This window comes from Sebastes fasciatus, chromosome 20, assembly GCF_043250625.1.
Source record: "Sebastes fasciatus isolate fSebFas1 chromosome 20, fSebFas1.pri, whole genome shotgun sequence".
Taxonomy (NCBI): Eukaryota; Metazoa; Chordata; class Actinopteri; order Perciformes; family Sebastidae; genus Sebastes; species Sebastes fasciatus.
The window spans coordinates 3,618,754-3,636,935 of NC_133814.1; the positions used below are offsets into that span (position 1 = coordinate 3,618,754).

Genomic DNA, 18,182 nt, shown 5'->3' on the forward strand with positions numbered 1-18,182 from the left:
GTGGGCCGGCACTGGACTTGAGGGTAATAGCCAATCAGGTGGCAGATGGTGGGTGGTGATGTGGTGGTGACATGGCTCAAGATTTTTTTTGGGCTTTGTTGGCAGTCGGCAGGATGAAGCCTGCGAAATGTATCCGTCACTTCCACTGGCAGGAGTGCCATGTTAGCGCATCAATCAATGCCAGAGCCCAGGACGTGGACACCGGCCCAGGAACAATGTGTTCGTTAATACAAGTCTGAGGGTGCATTTTAAGATGAGCTCCAGCCTTCTGTTCCAAACACAGACTTAAGGTAACAGACAGAGAGAGAGAGAAGGTGAGAAAAAAGAGCAATGTGGGGCTGTAGACGGCGAGGCAGAGTGATGCGAGTACTAACAGTTTATACATCTGCTGATCCAGGTTCAGATGGCTCACATTCTGGGCAGCAGTGGACAAATATCAACAAGAAAGTCGACTAAGACGCTGGAGATGGAAAGTTTACACCACATTGGACTGACCATGGACTGGATATAAGACGTGGATGTCGTCACTGTGACGTCAACCGTTGGTTTGTGGACTACAGTTGTGAAGCCTCGGCATTTTGGCCGTCGCCATCTTGGTATTTGGCCGTCGGCATCTTGGTATTTAGCCGTTGCCATCATGTTTTTTGGCTGTCACCATCTCGGTTTTTGGACATCGCCATCTTGATTTTTTGCAACCAGAAGTGACACGAGAGGGTGGAGCTAAATACAACCGAATGCTTTAGGCGACCGAAACTTTACAATTGATTTTCATGAATTGAAAATACACTGTCAAAGGGTTAAAGTTCTAAGACGAAAATACAGACAACTCCCACACAGGACAACTCCGACCTGTCAATCACAAGGTAGCCACGCCCTAAAGCATCCCCTGCTTTAGGCTCATAGACTTCTGCACAATTTGACTTATTTTTGCAACCAAAGCTGCTGGCTATTAGAAAGAATACTAATAGTTTAAGGCACTTCTGCATTGGCTTCACTTTTCAGACCCAGGTTTTGCCCACTGGAACTGACAGATTGAGTGAACCCTGCTGACCTGTAAATGCATACCGATATGTACTAGCTGATAATATGTATCAGCTGAGGTGTGCAGCTCTGTTTGGCCTGTTTCAACCCGGCATTAATATGCACCTCATATTCTTGACTGTGTCAGTTCATGATTTACTGGAGTACTCTTGTTGAAATACAGCTACATCTCCACTATTCGCAGTGACAATACATTTCTCTTGTCTTCACCAAACGGAGATTAATACACACGTCCTGTCCTCTTATAGGATTTATGATGTTTAAAATGGACAGCTCCCTATTCACTACAGTAACCTGAAGATCTATCCTGGGCAGTTAATCGATCCATATTGATGACAACCTGTTTATTTGTGTGCTTTCTAGTGGCCTGTGCAATGAAATGTATTTTCATTTACACAGTAGCTATTATTACATAGATTGGATGCTCATTGCTTTCCAGTAATTGCCGTTTATGTTGCTAAGTGGCTCTCTGTCAACCGGTGGAGTGTTCAGCTGCTTTATACCTGAGCCTTGAACACTAGCTAATCATTTAGGACCATTAGCATTTATGCATATGGCAACTGCTAAAAAATCTCTTCACACTGGATTTGATTGGCCTGGGGTTGGGGAACAGCAGTGTAATCTTTATCCATGCTAGCAGTACAGCATTAGGGAAGGCAATGTCGATCAGTTTGGTTGGTTGGTCGAGCAATTTGATTTTGAGTTTAACATCAAAATTCAAAACCTTTAAACTGGATTGGTATGAAATTTGGTAGAGAAATTTATGGTTCTAATGGGAAGAATCCAAATGATTTTGGTGATTCCCTGACCGTGCATTTAGCACCACCAACAGGTCAAAATTTACACTTGACCTGCACTGAGTACTTTGCTTGCCACGGTAGTCGGTGTTACCGATGTTGCACGGTGTTCGGACATACACGGATTACATTACATAACTTGCCCACCGCCCCCACCGTCGTTAACTTTCATGTTTCAGTGCCCACGTTCATCAAAAAAAACTAATTTTTAAAACTAATTTGTAAAATACTGAGCATGTTAAATAGTGATACACAGTCGGACAATAATAATAAAAACTGAAAGTGAAAGTGTCTCAGCAAAGAGTAGCAGGAGTACGATTTCACTCACCTCGATATGAGAGTTGACAGACAAGACGATGGCGGAGGATTTGATGTCAAAGCGAAAAGCAAAAGCGCTTATTTGGCAATATTTCATATTTAAACACAATGCTAATAGGGATTCATAACGTTTATGAAGCAATCTGTAGAATTTTTGTATGAAGCTGTGCGGAGGGCGGAGCGGTCACAGCCGGTGTGCGCGGTGCAGCAGCGCCAGGCGGAAACCTGCGGCCGCGCAGCGAACGTCCGACCAGAAAGGCCAGACACACAGCCAATCCGATGTTAAAGATCAGAGTAAGCGCTCTGCATATATTGAGTGTCATCTTATTTTGTAAAATGTCCGGCGTAATCGGTAACACCGGTGCTGTCACAAGTTTATTAACGGGTCGGAAAATTTCCTCATTGTGGCATCGCTACTGAGTAACTCCAAAACAGTCAATGCTATACTTTGAGATTAATGCTTAAATACAATGCTAGCATGCTAAAAGTCAGCCTTTTATTATGCTTTTAGTCTTGTTACATTCCACAACAAGATTAAAGGACAGGTTTGCATATTTTAAAGTAATACTCCCCCCCCTATGTACAGTACATTTAGAATAATTAATTCCTCCTGTCAACACTGACTGTGAAGTAACCACTTTTTAGTGCCAGTCCTTGCACTGTGGAATTATCGCAGCGAACAATAAGTGTGTATTCGGACATGTGACAATTGTTTTAAAATGGAATTAGAAAAATCTGAACCTACCCTTTAAGAGCAGCAGATGAACTCTGTGGGAATAATAAACGCAGAGGGATTCTATGTGTGTACTGTACTTAGTATGACTCAATGCTGCTGCACTGATACAACTGTGAATCTGTGTCATATTTTATGTTGCAACATCTATGTCATCCCTATTCTGTACCTCTTTTGTAATGTCGCCACGGCAATTAGGCAGGTCTAATTCCTCGTGCTTGGTGAACTTTTGAAAGGGCAAACTGTAGCGCTTCCTATTTTCCGCCTTGTTTCCTACCGACCCAACAAACTGCTGAATAATGGAACAGAAAAAAAAAAAACACCTTAGTCAGTGTCATGATTCATTCCAACATGTAGGAAATGTATTCACAGCATCCTGGAACTGGAGCACCCACGTATTGAAATGCCTCAAAATAGGCTGAGCTCCACAATAACCATCCCAACCCCAGAGTCATGATGGACGCTGCAAGCTCCTCTGCAGGACTTGATTAGGCTGGCGAAGAGGATGAAGGCCGCCACTGCACCACCACCACCACCACCACTCTACCCAGTGACATTTTCTGCGCGGGGCTACAGAACCAGACCAAATCATGTACACATTAACGCCGCTATTAGTCCTGTGATTAGGATGAGGAATAGTTGGATGCCTAATGAGCGAGTGGGTGCACGACCGTGCGTGTATATGTGGCCTAATGAGCAGCACTGGACCCCCTACGACGTCTTTGATTGACAAGAGGGGGTGAGATTACAGAAGGGTTTGGGGGGTGTCATCGGTAGAGGGGATAGGAGGTTGATGTCCCATTCATGCACCTACACGGGGGTAAACACCTGCATGTACCGCACACACACATACATGCACACACACACACACACATCCTGGATTCATTGCTCAGTTTGCCTGCAATCTCCTCTGAGCAATTGAGGGAGCTAATGACATAATTAGAGTCTGTGTTTAAATGAAAGCTTTGCAGGGGGTGGATTGAAGGTGAGACCGAATGCGCAGAGTGGACTGCTGGGTGGGGTATGAAAATGCGTATGATTTATTTAAACATTAATGTGTGCACTGGAAATTCAATCTGCGCTGATTAAACTCTAATGGAGACTGATGGAAGAAAAGTTGAGTGGAATGTGGAACTTTTTTTTGGTGCGGCTGTTAGGATAATAGTGTGTAAGTCAATGGGGGGGTGGGAATAACAGATGGGGCGAGAGACTCAGGGATTTGTGTGTTTGCGTTGCACTGTGTGCGATTGTTGCTATGAACTGCAGTCCTTTATTAATAAAAATTCGGTGAGTTGGAAAATTGCACATAAATCTGTCTGAGTCCGAAGCTGTCTTGGCTGTGGGGAAGCCAAAACACAGTCAAGGCAGCACACTAAGTGTGGATCGGCTTGTCTCTGACCTACATTCCACAGCTGTGTAGGAATTCAATCCCACCTGCGTGATCACCAGTTATATAGCAAGCACTATGACAGAGGAGCAAAAGTCCAATAAGTTAAAATAAGGTACATTTATACAGCTCCTGCTACCAAGCCAGATTAATTATGAGAAGCGAGATATTACTTGTTCGCCATGGGGATACGTTATTAAATGTCAGCTAATGTTGGATCATGTCAGGTTCCATGTCTGGTTAACAATTGCAATTATTATCACAATTTCATTTAGCGGACGCTTTTGTCCAAAGCGACGTGCATCTGAAAGTTCGTACGATACAAGCGAGGATCTAGATAGGAGGAGGAACGACGTGAGTAAGAGCCAACAGCAGCTTCAAGTCCGATCGGACACAGGTGCCGACAGGCAATGAGCAGAGGCAACGCACAGGGTGGATAGAAGCAGATTTTTTTTTCATCATCATCATAATCATCATCATTAACAACATCAACAATGTCATTAATATCATCGTCATCATCATCATCATCATCATCATGAATATCCTAATCAACATCAACAGCATCCTCAATATCATCGTCATCAAATCAATTTAGATATTAATACCGTTTCATCGCAGAAGTCAGCTTGTACGCATGAAAGAAAAGACGTGTGTCACTTTTTACTGTTGGCTGCTCATGGGCTGCAATATGGTGCTATTGGGGCAAGCCGAAGTGAAATGTAAAAAAGAAGCTACAGCCAGCAGCTGTTAGCTTAGCTTAGCATAAAGACTGGAAATAGGGGGGAGACAACTGGCTCTAGCTTCGTATACAGACGTGAGAGTGGTATTGAGCTTCTCCTCTAACTCTCTACAAGACATCGAATCGAAGCTGTTGAAGCAGCTACAGTATGAGCACATGTATTTAGTTAGCACATGTTAGCTACGCTAGCTTAATCGTCCAAAAAACAATAACCCATAAGATTACAATTGGCATATTTAAACAAAACTAACAACAGCCATAGTCCTAACAACCTTAACTAATATGTTGTCACCGGTTAGATTGACAAAATGAAAAAAAAGAACAGCTTCGTTCTCTGAGGAGCTAAGTTAGCATCTTAGCATTAGTGATGGTTGAGTCCAGTTAGCTAAAGTTATAGTTCCCTCAAACAAGGTATAATGAAGATGCGTATCAGAGGAGATTTAGAAGTGGGTGGCTGACTGGAAAAGAAGTAGGTATACGCCGTGTACTTCCCTGCACTACACCACTGCTTAGATGACAAGCTAAATGTTACATTAACTACATAGCCATGTCCTCAGATTACCATAAATTCCGTTACATGAATGTTGAAACACCACTGCACAAAGTAACCTATATCTATAGCTAATGTCTAGCTACATGTTGCAAAATGACTTCATTACTCTACCATGAAAAGATTCATCACTTGGCATGTCTGAGTCTCACTCCACTCAAAAATAAGTGGAGCAACAAACTGGCAACCACTTGTTGTGAAGTGCAATGAAACAGTTGGGAGAGTGCGACATCTAGTGGTTGAATGTTATTAATTGCACCTTAAATGCATACTTCTAGGTTAATTTCTCTGTTTAGTTTTTTTCTTTTATTGCAAACTCTGAGAATACCATCTTGCTGTTAGCATTAGCCATAACATTCAAACATCACTAAGTGACAGTGACAGGTCATTGTCACGGTAATGACATTACATAATGTAAGGATATGTTTTCTGGTGTTTGAGCAACGGGAGTGTGATGGAACCTAACCACATAGTTATTAGTGGTTGTACGCGTACAGTGTGTGACATCTGTTGCAGGCTGCGGGGACAGTCGTGTGATTGGCCCAGAGAGGATGGACATACTGTACTGTACAGAAACTGGCAATGGGCACGCACACACACACACACACGCGCTGCTCTGTGTAGTCCTGCAGTCTGCAACGGATGTCACACACTGTACGCGTACAACCACTAATAACTACGTGGTTAAGTTCCATCACACTCCCTATGCTCAAACACCAGAAAATATATCCTTACGTTATGTAATAACTCGTCTGCTTCGGATTAAAATTCAGTCCGGATCGAATGTGTGGCACACATATTGGCTCTGGCAATTCCTGCTCTTTGATCCACTATCCAAAAGAATATCGTCGCTGTCGGACGGAAACCTTGTATCTCTATATTTCGTTGTATTTTTTTTCTTCATAAATCAATGTTATTGGTCACCCTTTACATCTGTCTCTGGGTTTTTACAAAAGTTTAACCAATGAAAAGTATTAAAAAGAAATTGTGACTAAAAACTCGCCATCTTCATCAGATCCTAAAACGGTAGGCAAAACCTCATAGCTCCACCAACAACAGTCTGCCCGGGGGATTCAACCTGGCAACGTGGCCTAAAGCAATGGGCGACCTAAAAGTTGTACACAGTGTCCGTATCTTTGGCAGCCTGGCTTTAGTTTGAGATCAAAGAAGTGTATTTGCCTCCAGAGGAAGCCGAAAGTGTTGTGATACAGAGGACAGAGCGTTCGGGTTAGAGAGCTGAAAGTGTGAAGTAGGTCTGCACTCACTTGGCACTCGGTTGATGGCTCTCAGAGGCCTCAGCACGCGGACCGTCCTCACCGCTGAAAAACTGACGCTCTGCAGGTTGAGGGAGTACTCCAACATCCTGCAACGTGCGGAGAGAAAGAAAGATGTGTTAGCAGAGCGGCAACAAACCGAATACTTTAATTGCTATTGCAGCTCAGAGGCGGCTTCATCAGCTGGGAATAAAAACACAGAAAATGTAAGGGCAATATTATGTAGCCAATTATATATTGCAAGTATTACATGCTCTCCCGCTCTCGCCGTGCGAGTCGTAATTAATCATCTAATGTTCATTTACATTCGTGCCTTTAGAGATGGCTGCAGTGCATGTGTTCTGGCAAACAATAATATGCTTTCGTTCCGACTGCAGCTAACGGAGCAGAAAGTTAGAAAAACACCTCACACACACACACTGTGTTTGTGCTTGTATATGGAGCGCAGCGTACACGCAATGTTTGTGTGCCTGACAAACACATGCATATATTCGTATGCGCCCTCGCACGATTGACCTTCAAAAGGAGCGAGCGGCTTATGTCCCCTTTCAGACGTCAAAAGTGGGTGAATCACTCGTCATTGAGAGGAGAGCGTGGCATCCACGGTACATAAAAGAGCAGCATCAGATCAGGCCGCCTCGTAACCTTGAGACGGCGCTCGCACACACTCTTAACAGCCTCTCCAGCAGCTCTTTAGATGCTCTTTCAGGCTGTGATGAGAGGTTAGAAGGACAGCGCTTAAAGAGCGAGAGCGACTGTGGAATGCTTAAAAAAATTCTTGTTTCTTGATCAGTGTTTATCGTCATCTCCTCTCCCACTCACTCTCTCTCTCTCTCTCTCCTTGTGTGTATGTGTGTGTGTGAGTGTGGAGCAGATGCTGAGCACATGTGCAGCTTGAAGGGGCGTGCAGATGAAGGAATTCCCTCCTCGCACCGACTCCAAGTCTGCCTGTCTGACAAATTTGCAACACATGTTGGGCAATGCGTGTGTGTGTGTGTGTGTGCGCGCAAGCCTGTTGGTCACCTTAAGTGCAAGAAACTCCCTTAATGAAAGTGTGTGTTTGAGGTGTCCCAGTACGAGCGTTTTCTGGTTCGTTACACCAAAGCAGTACACACACACATCCTGTACACACACATAGTTGGAGCTGACAGATGGCCCGCGGGCTGCAGAGAGAAGGTAAATGGGTAAACAGTTAAGAGAACAGGAAAGAGATGCCCTCCCATCTCCAGCTGAGACGCGGGGCTAACGGTATCTGGTAGTCCCTGGGAACAGGTACAGCCCATCAGCAGATGTGTGATGTTCTGCAATGGACTTTCAGGTCAAAAGGAATCAACTGGCACTTTTATGAATGTCTATGAAATCTTACTATGAGCTTGAAGACAGGGAGGGCCCACGGACTGTATATAAGAAGTGGACATAGTCACCATGACGTCACCCATTGGTTTGTGGACTACGTTTTTTGGACGTTGCCATCTTGGTTTTTGGCCGCCCGCCATCTTGTTTTTTTGCAACCAGAAATGACGAGAGAGGGTGGTACAACCGAACGCTCAACAAGACATTTTTTGGGGCCGTCTAAAAAATAAACGTGGAAAACGCCAGCCGTGCCGCTTTCCCTTTTATCCAAGGTGCTTGGGAGGTTGCGCTCCTGACGCACCTGCCGTTACTAAGCAACCAAAACCTGCGTGCTGCGATAATGATGATGAAGTTGTGGTAATTTAACAGTAAAGGCCTCGCTGACTAAACTAAACAAAGTCAAAACAAAGATAAATAGATGTCCAGCACCGTAAATCCCTCACAGTGGCTTTACTATTTGGCTCCTTTCAACCGGATGCTGTGACGTCCTCGGTCAGAAAGGGTGAAGTGAGTAAAATAGTCTGTGGGACAGATTATAAAGCTGAAATGATTAGCTTCTCCTCCATATTTACCATAAACTGATATTTACGGAAAAAAAGAAAAGCAATCTGCAAGCTGTGATTAGTTGTTCCTCATCGCATGACATGCAGTGCGGCGTTCTACAAATTGAACTGTGTTCACCTCGGGACGCAGCCGTCATGCCCTGAAAAACAGGCGCTTGGGAACACTTGCACGCCGTGACACTCTTGTGCTTGGTCGCGCCTGCCGTGCATCTACATTGACAACAATGGATATGAGGGCGTAAAAAAACGCAGCGTGTGTGCGGCCCCTTTGGCGACCAAAATGTTACAATTAACTTTCATGAACTGAAAACACACTGTGAAAGGGTTAAAGTTCTGAGACGAAAACACCGGACCGGACAACGCCGTGGTAGCAACCTGTCAATCACAAAGTAGCCACGCCCTAAAGCATCCCCTGCTTTATGGTCTATTTGACTCTAAATGGGATCATAATTTACTAAACGAACATCATGCTGTATTGAAGAAGACTTGAAACTAGCGATTGAGACCATAAACTCATGTTTACTGAGGTAATAAATCAACAAGTCGCCCCCCCCCGCTGGCTAAAAAAAGAATGCAAGTTTAAGGCATTTCTGCATTGGCTTCACTTTTCCTAAACCTCCTTAACCTAAGCAAGTATTTCATACATTGTTATTTAACCCAAACCACGATCTTTTCCCAAACCTAACCAAGAAGTTTAGTTGCCTTAACTTAGTATATGTAAGTATATTTTGAAAAGACTGTATGCATGTAAAGAGCAGAAACTGACACACGTTGCTGGACATTTGTAGGAAAACGCATAAAAAAATGAGGAATAACGTTTTATAAGATATCATACGAACCGTTTCCTTAGGATACGTTGAGAAAAACTAGACACATTTCAAAATAAGGCCGGGGCTGTAACAGTGAATAAGCCTATTCCCCAAAATGTCAAACTAGTGCGCTCCTAGCAACCACTATTGGGAACCTCTTCTATGATGTTTGACAGGTCAAATACATCAGTCACTACTGACTTCCAAACAGAAAATGGATTATATGCCCACGCTGTAAGACTGAATAATGAAGTGACAGCAAAATGGCAATTCGGTCTGATTATCAGGCTACATGAGATGGAGAATATACAATAATTCCCATGATTCCAGAGCTGAATAGTATAGACCCTATATGGAAAATGTATGGCACCATTATCAGGATACCAATGGGAAAACTCGTGTTTGAGTGCCACAGACTATAAATGCTATAAATCCCCAGAGCAATATAACACAAATATTAGGGCAATTTTTCGTCAGACAGAGTTGCATAAGCAAACTTTAAAGCGGATGATGAATGACGTCTGTTGAAAAATAGTCCATGCAAAAACACTTGCTGCCCCTGATGAGAGCCAGATGAAGCTTGGTGAAAACTGATCCGTCCCCCCAGCCCCCCCCACCGTCATCTGGAAATGAAGAAACGTCCGAGGAGAAATGGAGTGTATCAAACAAACGCTGGAAACGACAGGAAGTCGTGCGCTGTTTTCGTCAGAGTCCGTGCCAGTGTTGATGATGCTGATACAGGGGAAGGGCAACTGAAGGAGGGGTGGGGGGGGATTGAGAAATGAGAAGCAGGCAGGAGAGGACGGGGGAGGCCCAAACCTTGGAGGGAGTTTGCGTGAGGAGAATTCCCAAACTAAAAGCACGCGAAGCAGAATCCACACACGGGGACGGAGTCGAAAAACAATTTCACATCTTGTCATACACAGTCCGATACGATACATCTTGATACGGGGTGAGCCGTACAAGGACAAACTCGCAGAAGAATGTAATGAGATTCATACTGTATAAGTCATGCAATAAAAAAAGCGCCCAAAGATATACGACATGCACACACGCACACTCCTCTTGGCGTGTAGCTTCTTAGCTCCACCTTTCTTATCGCAGAGGGTGAATGTTTGTGTTGGTGCCAAAGCGGTCAGACAAATGAAGGATGGTACACACACAGAGCTTTCCAGCTCCACAAACAAAGGCAACAGTAGCTCGGAACAGACATACACGCCAGACATAATGCCACCCAGAAAGATCTTTGCTAGGAAAAAATACGCTAGGCAGCTCAGGAATGTAGAACTGTGTCCAATGTTTAACCAGTTCCTGTTCCTTTCTGTCTGTATCTATCCGTCTGTCCATCTCAGTCAGTCCAGCCATCTGTCTTCCTGCAGCTACTGCACTGTTTGTTATACTGTTAAGCAGCCACCAGTTCTTTACCACTTTCATCACTTCCCTGGCTGGGTTTCCATTTGTTTTTTTTGTTATGCAAATCATGACGGATAGACTGAGAAAAGACAAATGGAATTGACAAATTTTGATGGAGTCTCCACAGTTTTCACGCTCGATTTGAAGCCGGGGAGTTTGTTTTATCTGAGGAGAAATTATGTGATGAATAATGTTGGAAATACATTCGCTGAATAACTAATGAGGTGAGTTGGGGCGTTCTCACGGCGCAGCAAGTTGACAAATGGTTTTGGTTGTTCTGTAATGTGTGCAGTATCGTATCGGCCCCATTGATCATTCCATGTAGAGGGCTGATAATTATATGGCTATTTATATTGTTTGTCTGGTTGCCAAGAGTAAAGGCCTTTACACAACGGGGGGCAAATCTCATGCGATTAATTCGCCAATCAATATATTTTTTCAAACTGCTGTTTTTGTTAGCGGTCGCGGTGACGATTCAACGGAGACTGCGGTTTTAGCTTCTTGTAGTGAATTGTTTCGATTGTTCTACGCTACCTGCACAACACTAAATGGCAGACAAAAAAAGTATTTGTTGTTTTTAAATATATACATGTAAATCTTCCATATAGAGCTACATCTTATTTTGAAATGTGTCTTTGGCTATTTAACCACATTTGCATACAAAACACCAACACCCTAGAGAGAAACCATTTATCCATAAAATATTGAGTCCGTAAATATTGAGCAATGCATTCAGGTAGCGGTTATTTGATTGATCCACAGTCAAAGGGCTGCTATAACCCCACTGTTATTATTACATTAGATAACAGCTTTGTTATTAGATTATAGGATTATACTGCTTTACCGCTGTGGCTGCACATTCCTCCATCATAATCCGCCCTGTCACTTATCACTCATTATGAACTAACCCAGTCATCTGTCCTCTCCACTGACATTATTTTAGTCACATATTGTTTGCTCTATTCGCCTCCACATCAGTGACAGGCAAGCTGTCACACTACATGTTCCTCAGCACATGAATTGTGAGTGATAGATGTGTGTGTGTGTGTGTGTGTGTGTTTAGGAGGTGGTTTTGTGTCTACAGTATATTGTTGAAATGCAACAGTGTGTGCACCATAGGAGGAACTCTTAGCAACCCCTTTATGTAACAACACACATTTAAACAATTCAGATCGCTGCACGGACACCAGCTAATGATGAGAGTCTGGTAATATTAAAGCGAAGTGCGTGTAGTTTGATTAGGGATCAGTGGAGAGAGGAGAAACCACAGAGAACAGACAGATGGAGTGTTTTCATGCTGAATCAGATTGAAAGCCTTTCATCAGCAACACGTTCTGCCATCAACCCACTCTGCTGCTTATCTAACCCAAATGTTAACCAACTTATTCTTCACAGTCACGGCCCATTACTAAATATCTCGCTTTCTCTTGCAGGGAATTCTCCTTCTTCTTCTTCTTCTTCTTCTTCTTCTTGCCCCCAAGCAGAAAAGTCAGAGGTCTTAGCTACAGAACTTGCATTCCTGCTCATGGACACTTCAGGGTTGGGAAATCCAACTACTAGACTCCGTTGATGCACCCTTTTCCACTTTCTGTTAAAGGTCTGATAGGCAATGAGCAGTTCAGAAGTAAAAGCAACACATATTGAAATATTGACCTTTTAGGATTTTGTGCTTTTTCACTTTCCTGTAGCGTGTTATATAGATTTTTTTTTGTGTATTTAAAAGGTCTGCAAAGTTACAAAGCTCAAAGTCCACGCCAAAGAGAGTTACTCTCCCCCACAGAAACACTGCTCCTGAACTGCCTGAAATGCCTTTGCTTGAAGTCCCGCCTTTTCTTCCGTAACGTGGTGATGTCACAAAGTAACACATTTACATAGCGGCTAGTTAGTTTGGCACGCCGTCAAGCAAAGCTAGTTAGAGCGGAGCTGGAGCGAAGGAGGCTAAATGACAGTCCAAAATTTTGGAGTGGAAAAACTGTCATGGCCATTTTTCAAAGGGGTCCACTTGACCTCTGACCTCAAGATATGTGAATGTAAATGGGTTCTATGGGTACCCACGAATCTCCCCTTTACAGACATGCCCACTTTATGATAATCACATGCAGTTTTGGGGCAAGTCATAGTCAAGTCAGCACACTGACACACTGACAGCTGTTGTTGCCTGTTGGGCTTCAATTTGCCATGTTATGATTTGAGCATATTTTTTATGCTAAATGCAGTACCTGTGAGGGTTTCTGGACAATATTTGTCATTGTTTTTAATTGATTTACAATAATACATATATACATACATTTGCATAAAGCAGCATATTTGCACACTCCCATGTTGATAAGAGTATTAAATACTTGACAAATCTGCATTTTTGGTACATTTTGAACAGATAAAAAATGGCCGATTAATTTGCGATTAATCACAATTAACTTTCATGCAATTAATCGTGATTAAATATTTTAATTGACTGACAACCCTAGTTATAATAATCTTCGGCTTATAGTGATCAATCTGACTGGGACAGATGTGTTCCCACTGCTATACATAACAGTAATAAAGCTGAGGGCTTACTATCATTGCCTCCAGAAAACTCATTATTTTGTGATTGTAGCAAACTCATGTCAACAAAAATTGCTTTGAAAATGTGAGTTTTAAATGCGTCTTTTCTTGCATATAAAATAGTCCCAATTCAAACCAACAGCTCTCGGGTCAAACCAAATGAAACTTAACAAACCAATCTCATTGTGAATGCGCCGATGTGCCTGAGGGACTTTCCTTCCTCCTATCAAACAATAACGTGCGTGCTTTTGTTTGATAACTGCAGAGCTCGGTATCCCGCTGATACCTCAATCAAAATACAAGAAGTTATTATCTAGTAAAGTGCTCTTTAAATATGAACTATCAATGTCAAACTTAGTGTAAGCGATACTTTTCTACAGCAAGAGACAACAACTGAAACTACCCAAAGTATCCTTCCAGCTTTCATAATAATTTCATACTATAATGTCGATGGTAAACCTGAAAGTTGTGTCCATCCTCCAGCCAATCAGACACGAAGATTTTCATGATTCCTACGTGTTATTAGCTGCTACAAAATCTGTAATTGCAGCACATCCTTTGAGCCAATTTTGTAAATTGCAGGCTTCAACTCTGAGCCTTAATACCAACAAATCCTATAACATGATGTCAGTACTTTGCAGAGATTAGAATTTGTTGTTTTTCCAATCCTGTCAGTGATCACAATACTGGTGTAACTGCAACTGAAACCCACAGTGTCATCTGACTGTCCAGCTGCCAAAATCCAGAGGACAAAATGTTGATATGTTTAATCGCTACCGTTTGCTCATGGCAATTCAGATTTACGAGCGGTCGCAAGGGCTTTATGGACTTTCCTTTGTCTTGGATTTGTCCTCCCAGGTAACATACAGACTGCCATGACTTATTGGTGAAGAGAAGTAATTTTTTATGATGACTTCATTACATTACATTGTTGGTAACAAGATGCACAACAGAACACAGCTGAGTCCATTATCTGGATGAATGCTTGCACTCTAAGAGTATTCACTCTCTGTGCACGGAGAGGGTTTCCCCACTATGACTAATGAAGGCAGGATTTCATTTAGGGACACGGGGTGAATCAACGGAGGCTGCAGGATGCGTGCCTTCATTGCTACAATGTCATTTTGGTTGATAATACAGACACAGATTCACATGCAAATGCATCTTCGAGAAGCTTTAAAGAGGACCTGTTACGCTTTTTCCCTTTCCTTTAGTGTGTTATATAGTTTTTAGTGCATGTAAAAGACCTGCAAAGTTACAAAACCCAAAGTCCACGCCAAAGGGAGTTACTCTCCCCCTCACAGAAACACTGCTCCTGAACCACCTGAAACGCCTCACTTGAAGTCCCGCCTTTTCTTCTGTAACGTGGTGATGTCAACAAGTAACACATTTGCATAATACCTGCCTTACGGCAAGTTTGGCATGCCCTAAAATAGTGTTGTCGCCATACCAAAATTATGACTTCGATACGATACCCTGCCTAAATATCTCGGTACCAACAGTGAAACGATTCCACGCCATCAAAAAACAAAAAACTGGAAAGTAATGGAATAATAGATGACAGAACATGGAAATTATTTATTTTCTTTTTTATTAATTAAAAATGTTAAAATCGATGCAAATCTCACTTTCATTCTTAAAGTACCAGTACTAATAAAATGGGGTATCGTATAGTTTTTAACAGCAGAGTATTGCAATACCTTTTCTAGTATCGATATACCGTGCAACACTAGCTTCAAACAAAGCTAGTTAGAGCGGAGCTGGAGCGGAGTCCGAAGAGTTTGGTTCGGTTGACCAATTATAAAAAGTGGGCCAGTTAACCAATTAGAACAGACTGGGCTTTTCAGAGCATTTCAGAGAGAGGGTGAAAAGAGGTGCTGCAGCACAGCCATAATGAGAAAAATTAAATGTTTTTTGAACATTAAAGCATGTAAACATGTTCTAGGAGAAACCCATAATACAAAGTATGCACCTGTAAATAAGCACGATAGGTCCTCTTTAAATTATTCTGCTCACACTTCCACCAACTTTTTCCATCTGCATTTTTCTTCCCTCTATCTCCCGAGCATCCCCTCCCTCCCCCTGCTCACTCTGACTGGTAATCTATGGCCGATCTGTAATGACCCACTTGTAGTGAGGAGATAATATAGCCAGGACAAGAAAATGCAGCGGTCCAGTCCGGATGCTATACAGTGCAAGCTCACAGAGACAGAGAGTCAAGGGAGGGAGGGAGAGAGAGAGAGAGAGAGAGAGAGAGAGAGAGAGAGAGAGAGAGAGAGAGAGAAGAGACCTACTGCTGGACTCCTGACAGTGGACAGTTTGTTTAATGGCCATCATTGTTCATGGATGCTGTATCCTTGTCTGTGTCCTCTCTCGCTCCTCTGGACAGCAACATTACTCCTCCACACTTTTCTCTCACACACACACACACACACACACACACACACACACACACACACACACACACACACGAGGAGTGTGTGTTAAACAATAGAGATATGTGTTCATTTCTCAGCTCGCTGGTAGGTGTATTTTTCCCACTTTGCAATGAGTGAAGCTAGCTGTTTCCCCCTGCTTCCAGTCTTTATGCTATGCTAGGCTAACCATGTAAAAAAACAAACAGCTACTGACCAGTGACAGAAAATAGTAATAATGATGGTAGTAGTGTATAACTAGGGCTGTCAAAGTTAACGGGATTATAATAAAACTGTGGCGAGGAAAAAACTGGCATGGCCATTTTTAAAGGAATCCACTTGACCTCTGACCTCCAGATATGTGAATGAAAATGGGTCTTATGGGTACCCACGAGGCTCCCCTTTACAGAGATGCCAACTTTATGATAATCACATGCAGTTTGGGGCAAGTCATAGTCAAGTCAATGATTTGAGTATATTTTTTTATGCTAAATGTAGTACCTGTGAGGGTTTGTGGACAATATATATATATATATTTTTTGTTGTTAATTGACTTCCAGTAATACATACATGCATACATTTGCACAAAGCAAGCATATTTGCACACTCCCATGTTGATAAGAGTATTAAATACTTGACAAATCTCACTTTAATTTACATTTTGAACAGATAATGTGTGATTAATTGGCAATTAATCGATTGACAGCACTAGCAATAATGTATGAACTAGCTAATATATGATACAACGCTCATGTTTGTCCATTACTTAATTAAGGATTCAACGATCATTTCTGTTGCACTTTGATGGCTTTTAAAAACATAAAAGGTTTTATAAAGATGAGGATCGTTGTAAATACGGTCATAAATAATAACAACATCAATAAAAGTGTACATCTTGCCATAAAGGACTTTGCCAAAGTCAACACCTGAACAGTTCCAAGTTCACTGAGGTGCAAGCCAAGTGAATGCAGCATAACATCCCAGTTGTGCCCTTGTATGATTCGAGTAACAGTAACTGTCTCTCTCTCTCTCTCCCTCTCCCTTCCTCTCGACGTCTCTACCACCCTCGCCTTTCCTCCTCCATCCTCACACCCTTCCTCCCTTCCGCCGTCCCCTAAACTGGGCTGGAGCCGATCCAAAGTGTCGTCAATAAATCGTGAGGGGAAAAAAAGGAGGAGACGCTGAGTGCTTCTCTCTCACCTCCTGTAGTACGACTCAATCACAGATCTGAAATCCAAGAGAACGTGTTGAATATTTAACACCGGTTAAAAGTGCTAAGCTTGTATTTTAAATATCAATGTCGTGGCGAAATTAATAGGGATACTTTTGTGTAATTACCTTAAATGATTGGGACCGTGGTCAAGGTGATGGGTGCACCATATAGTCTCCTCTCTTTGTGCCAGACTCTTCTAATCTTTCTCAAATTTATAGTAAAGCCGCTCTCCTTTGTACACTTTTTGGCTTCCTTCCACTTTATTGGGAGAGGACGAGCACACTGCAGGCTGATAGATTTCTGCCTCTCTCTCTGCTCTCTTAACATCCACTACTTTGAAAAAAGTCCTGCAATCCTTCCTTGTGTATTAGAACTTTGTTGCACACAAGGTGAAGCACAGAGGACAGTATAGAATCTTATGTCTTAAAGGGATAGTTCAGGTGTTTTGAAGTGGGGTTGTATGAGGTACTTATCCATAGTCAGGGTATTACCTAAGGTAGATAATGGTAGGCGCGCCCCCAGTGTGGACAAGCAGAGTGCTGAAACGGAAGCAAAGCGGTGTACTGCTGTGGACGGGGGCAGCAGCAAAGTGTATTTTCACCACCTAAAAGAAAGGCCCAGCTAAAAAAAAATCAATATCTGTTTGAGTATATGCTATATTTAAAATATTTACACAATATTACCTCGCCGTCAGACAGCCCTTTCCAACGGGGAACTGAACTGAAAGTGAAACTTATCTATGCTCTCTTCAAAGCGGCCAGACTCAGTTGATAAAAACAGTGTAGATACGTTTCACTTTCAGTTGCCTGTCAGAAAATATTCCTGTAAATGCATACGAATATGACCCAAAAAAGAATCCAAAAAAATAAATAAAATGCTACACAGGGTGCTTGTGAATATAACGACCCTGTCTCTCACTAAATGACATTCCCATACTACTAAACTGCATTCTCAATTAACATTTCGAGGGAAACATATTTCCTCCTGGATTACGGTAGCAGTTTTAAACAAGCAGTTGACATTGTAAATGG

General features: G+C 42.5%; 1 protein-coding gene across 14 annotated transcripts in view; it reads right to left on the reverse strand.

The window, feature by feature from the left end:
- Positions 1–18,182, reverse strand: part of cacna1g (calcium channel, voltage-dependent, T type, alpha 1G subunit) — a 331,510-nt gene that overhangs the window by 176,068 nt on the left and 137,260 nt on the right. For all 14 annotated transcript variants that reach the window (XM_074619026.1, XM_074619028.1, XM_074619031.1 and 11 more), the window contains exon 5: positions 6,831–6,928. In XM_074619026.1, the coding sequence (XP_074475127.1) occupies positions 6,831–6,928 (98 nt within the window). The remainder of the gene's footprint in view (positions 1–6,830; positions 6,929–18,182) is intronic.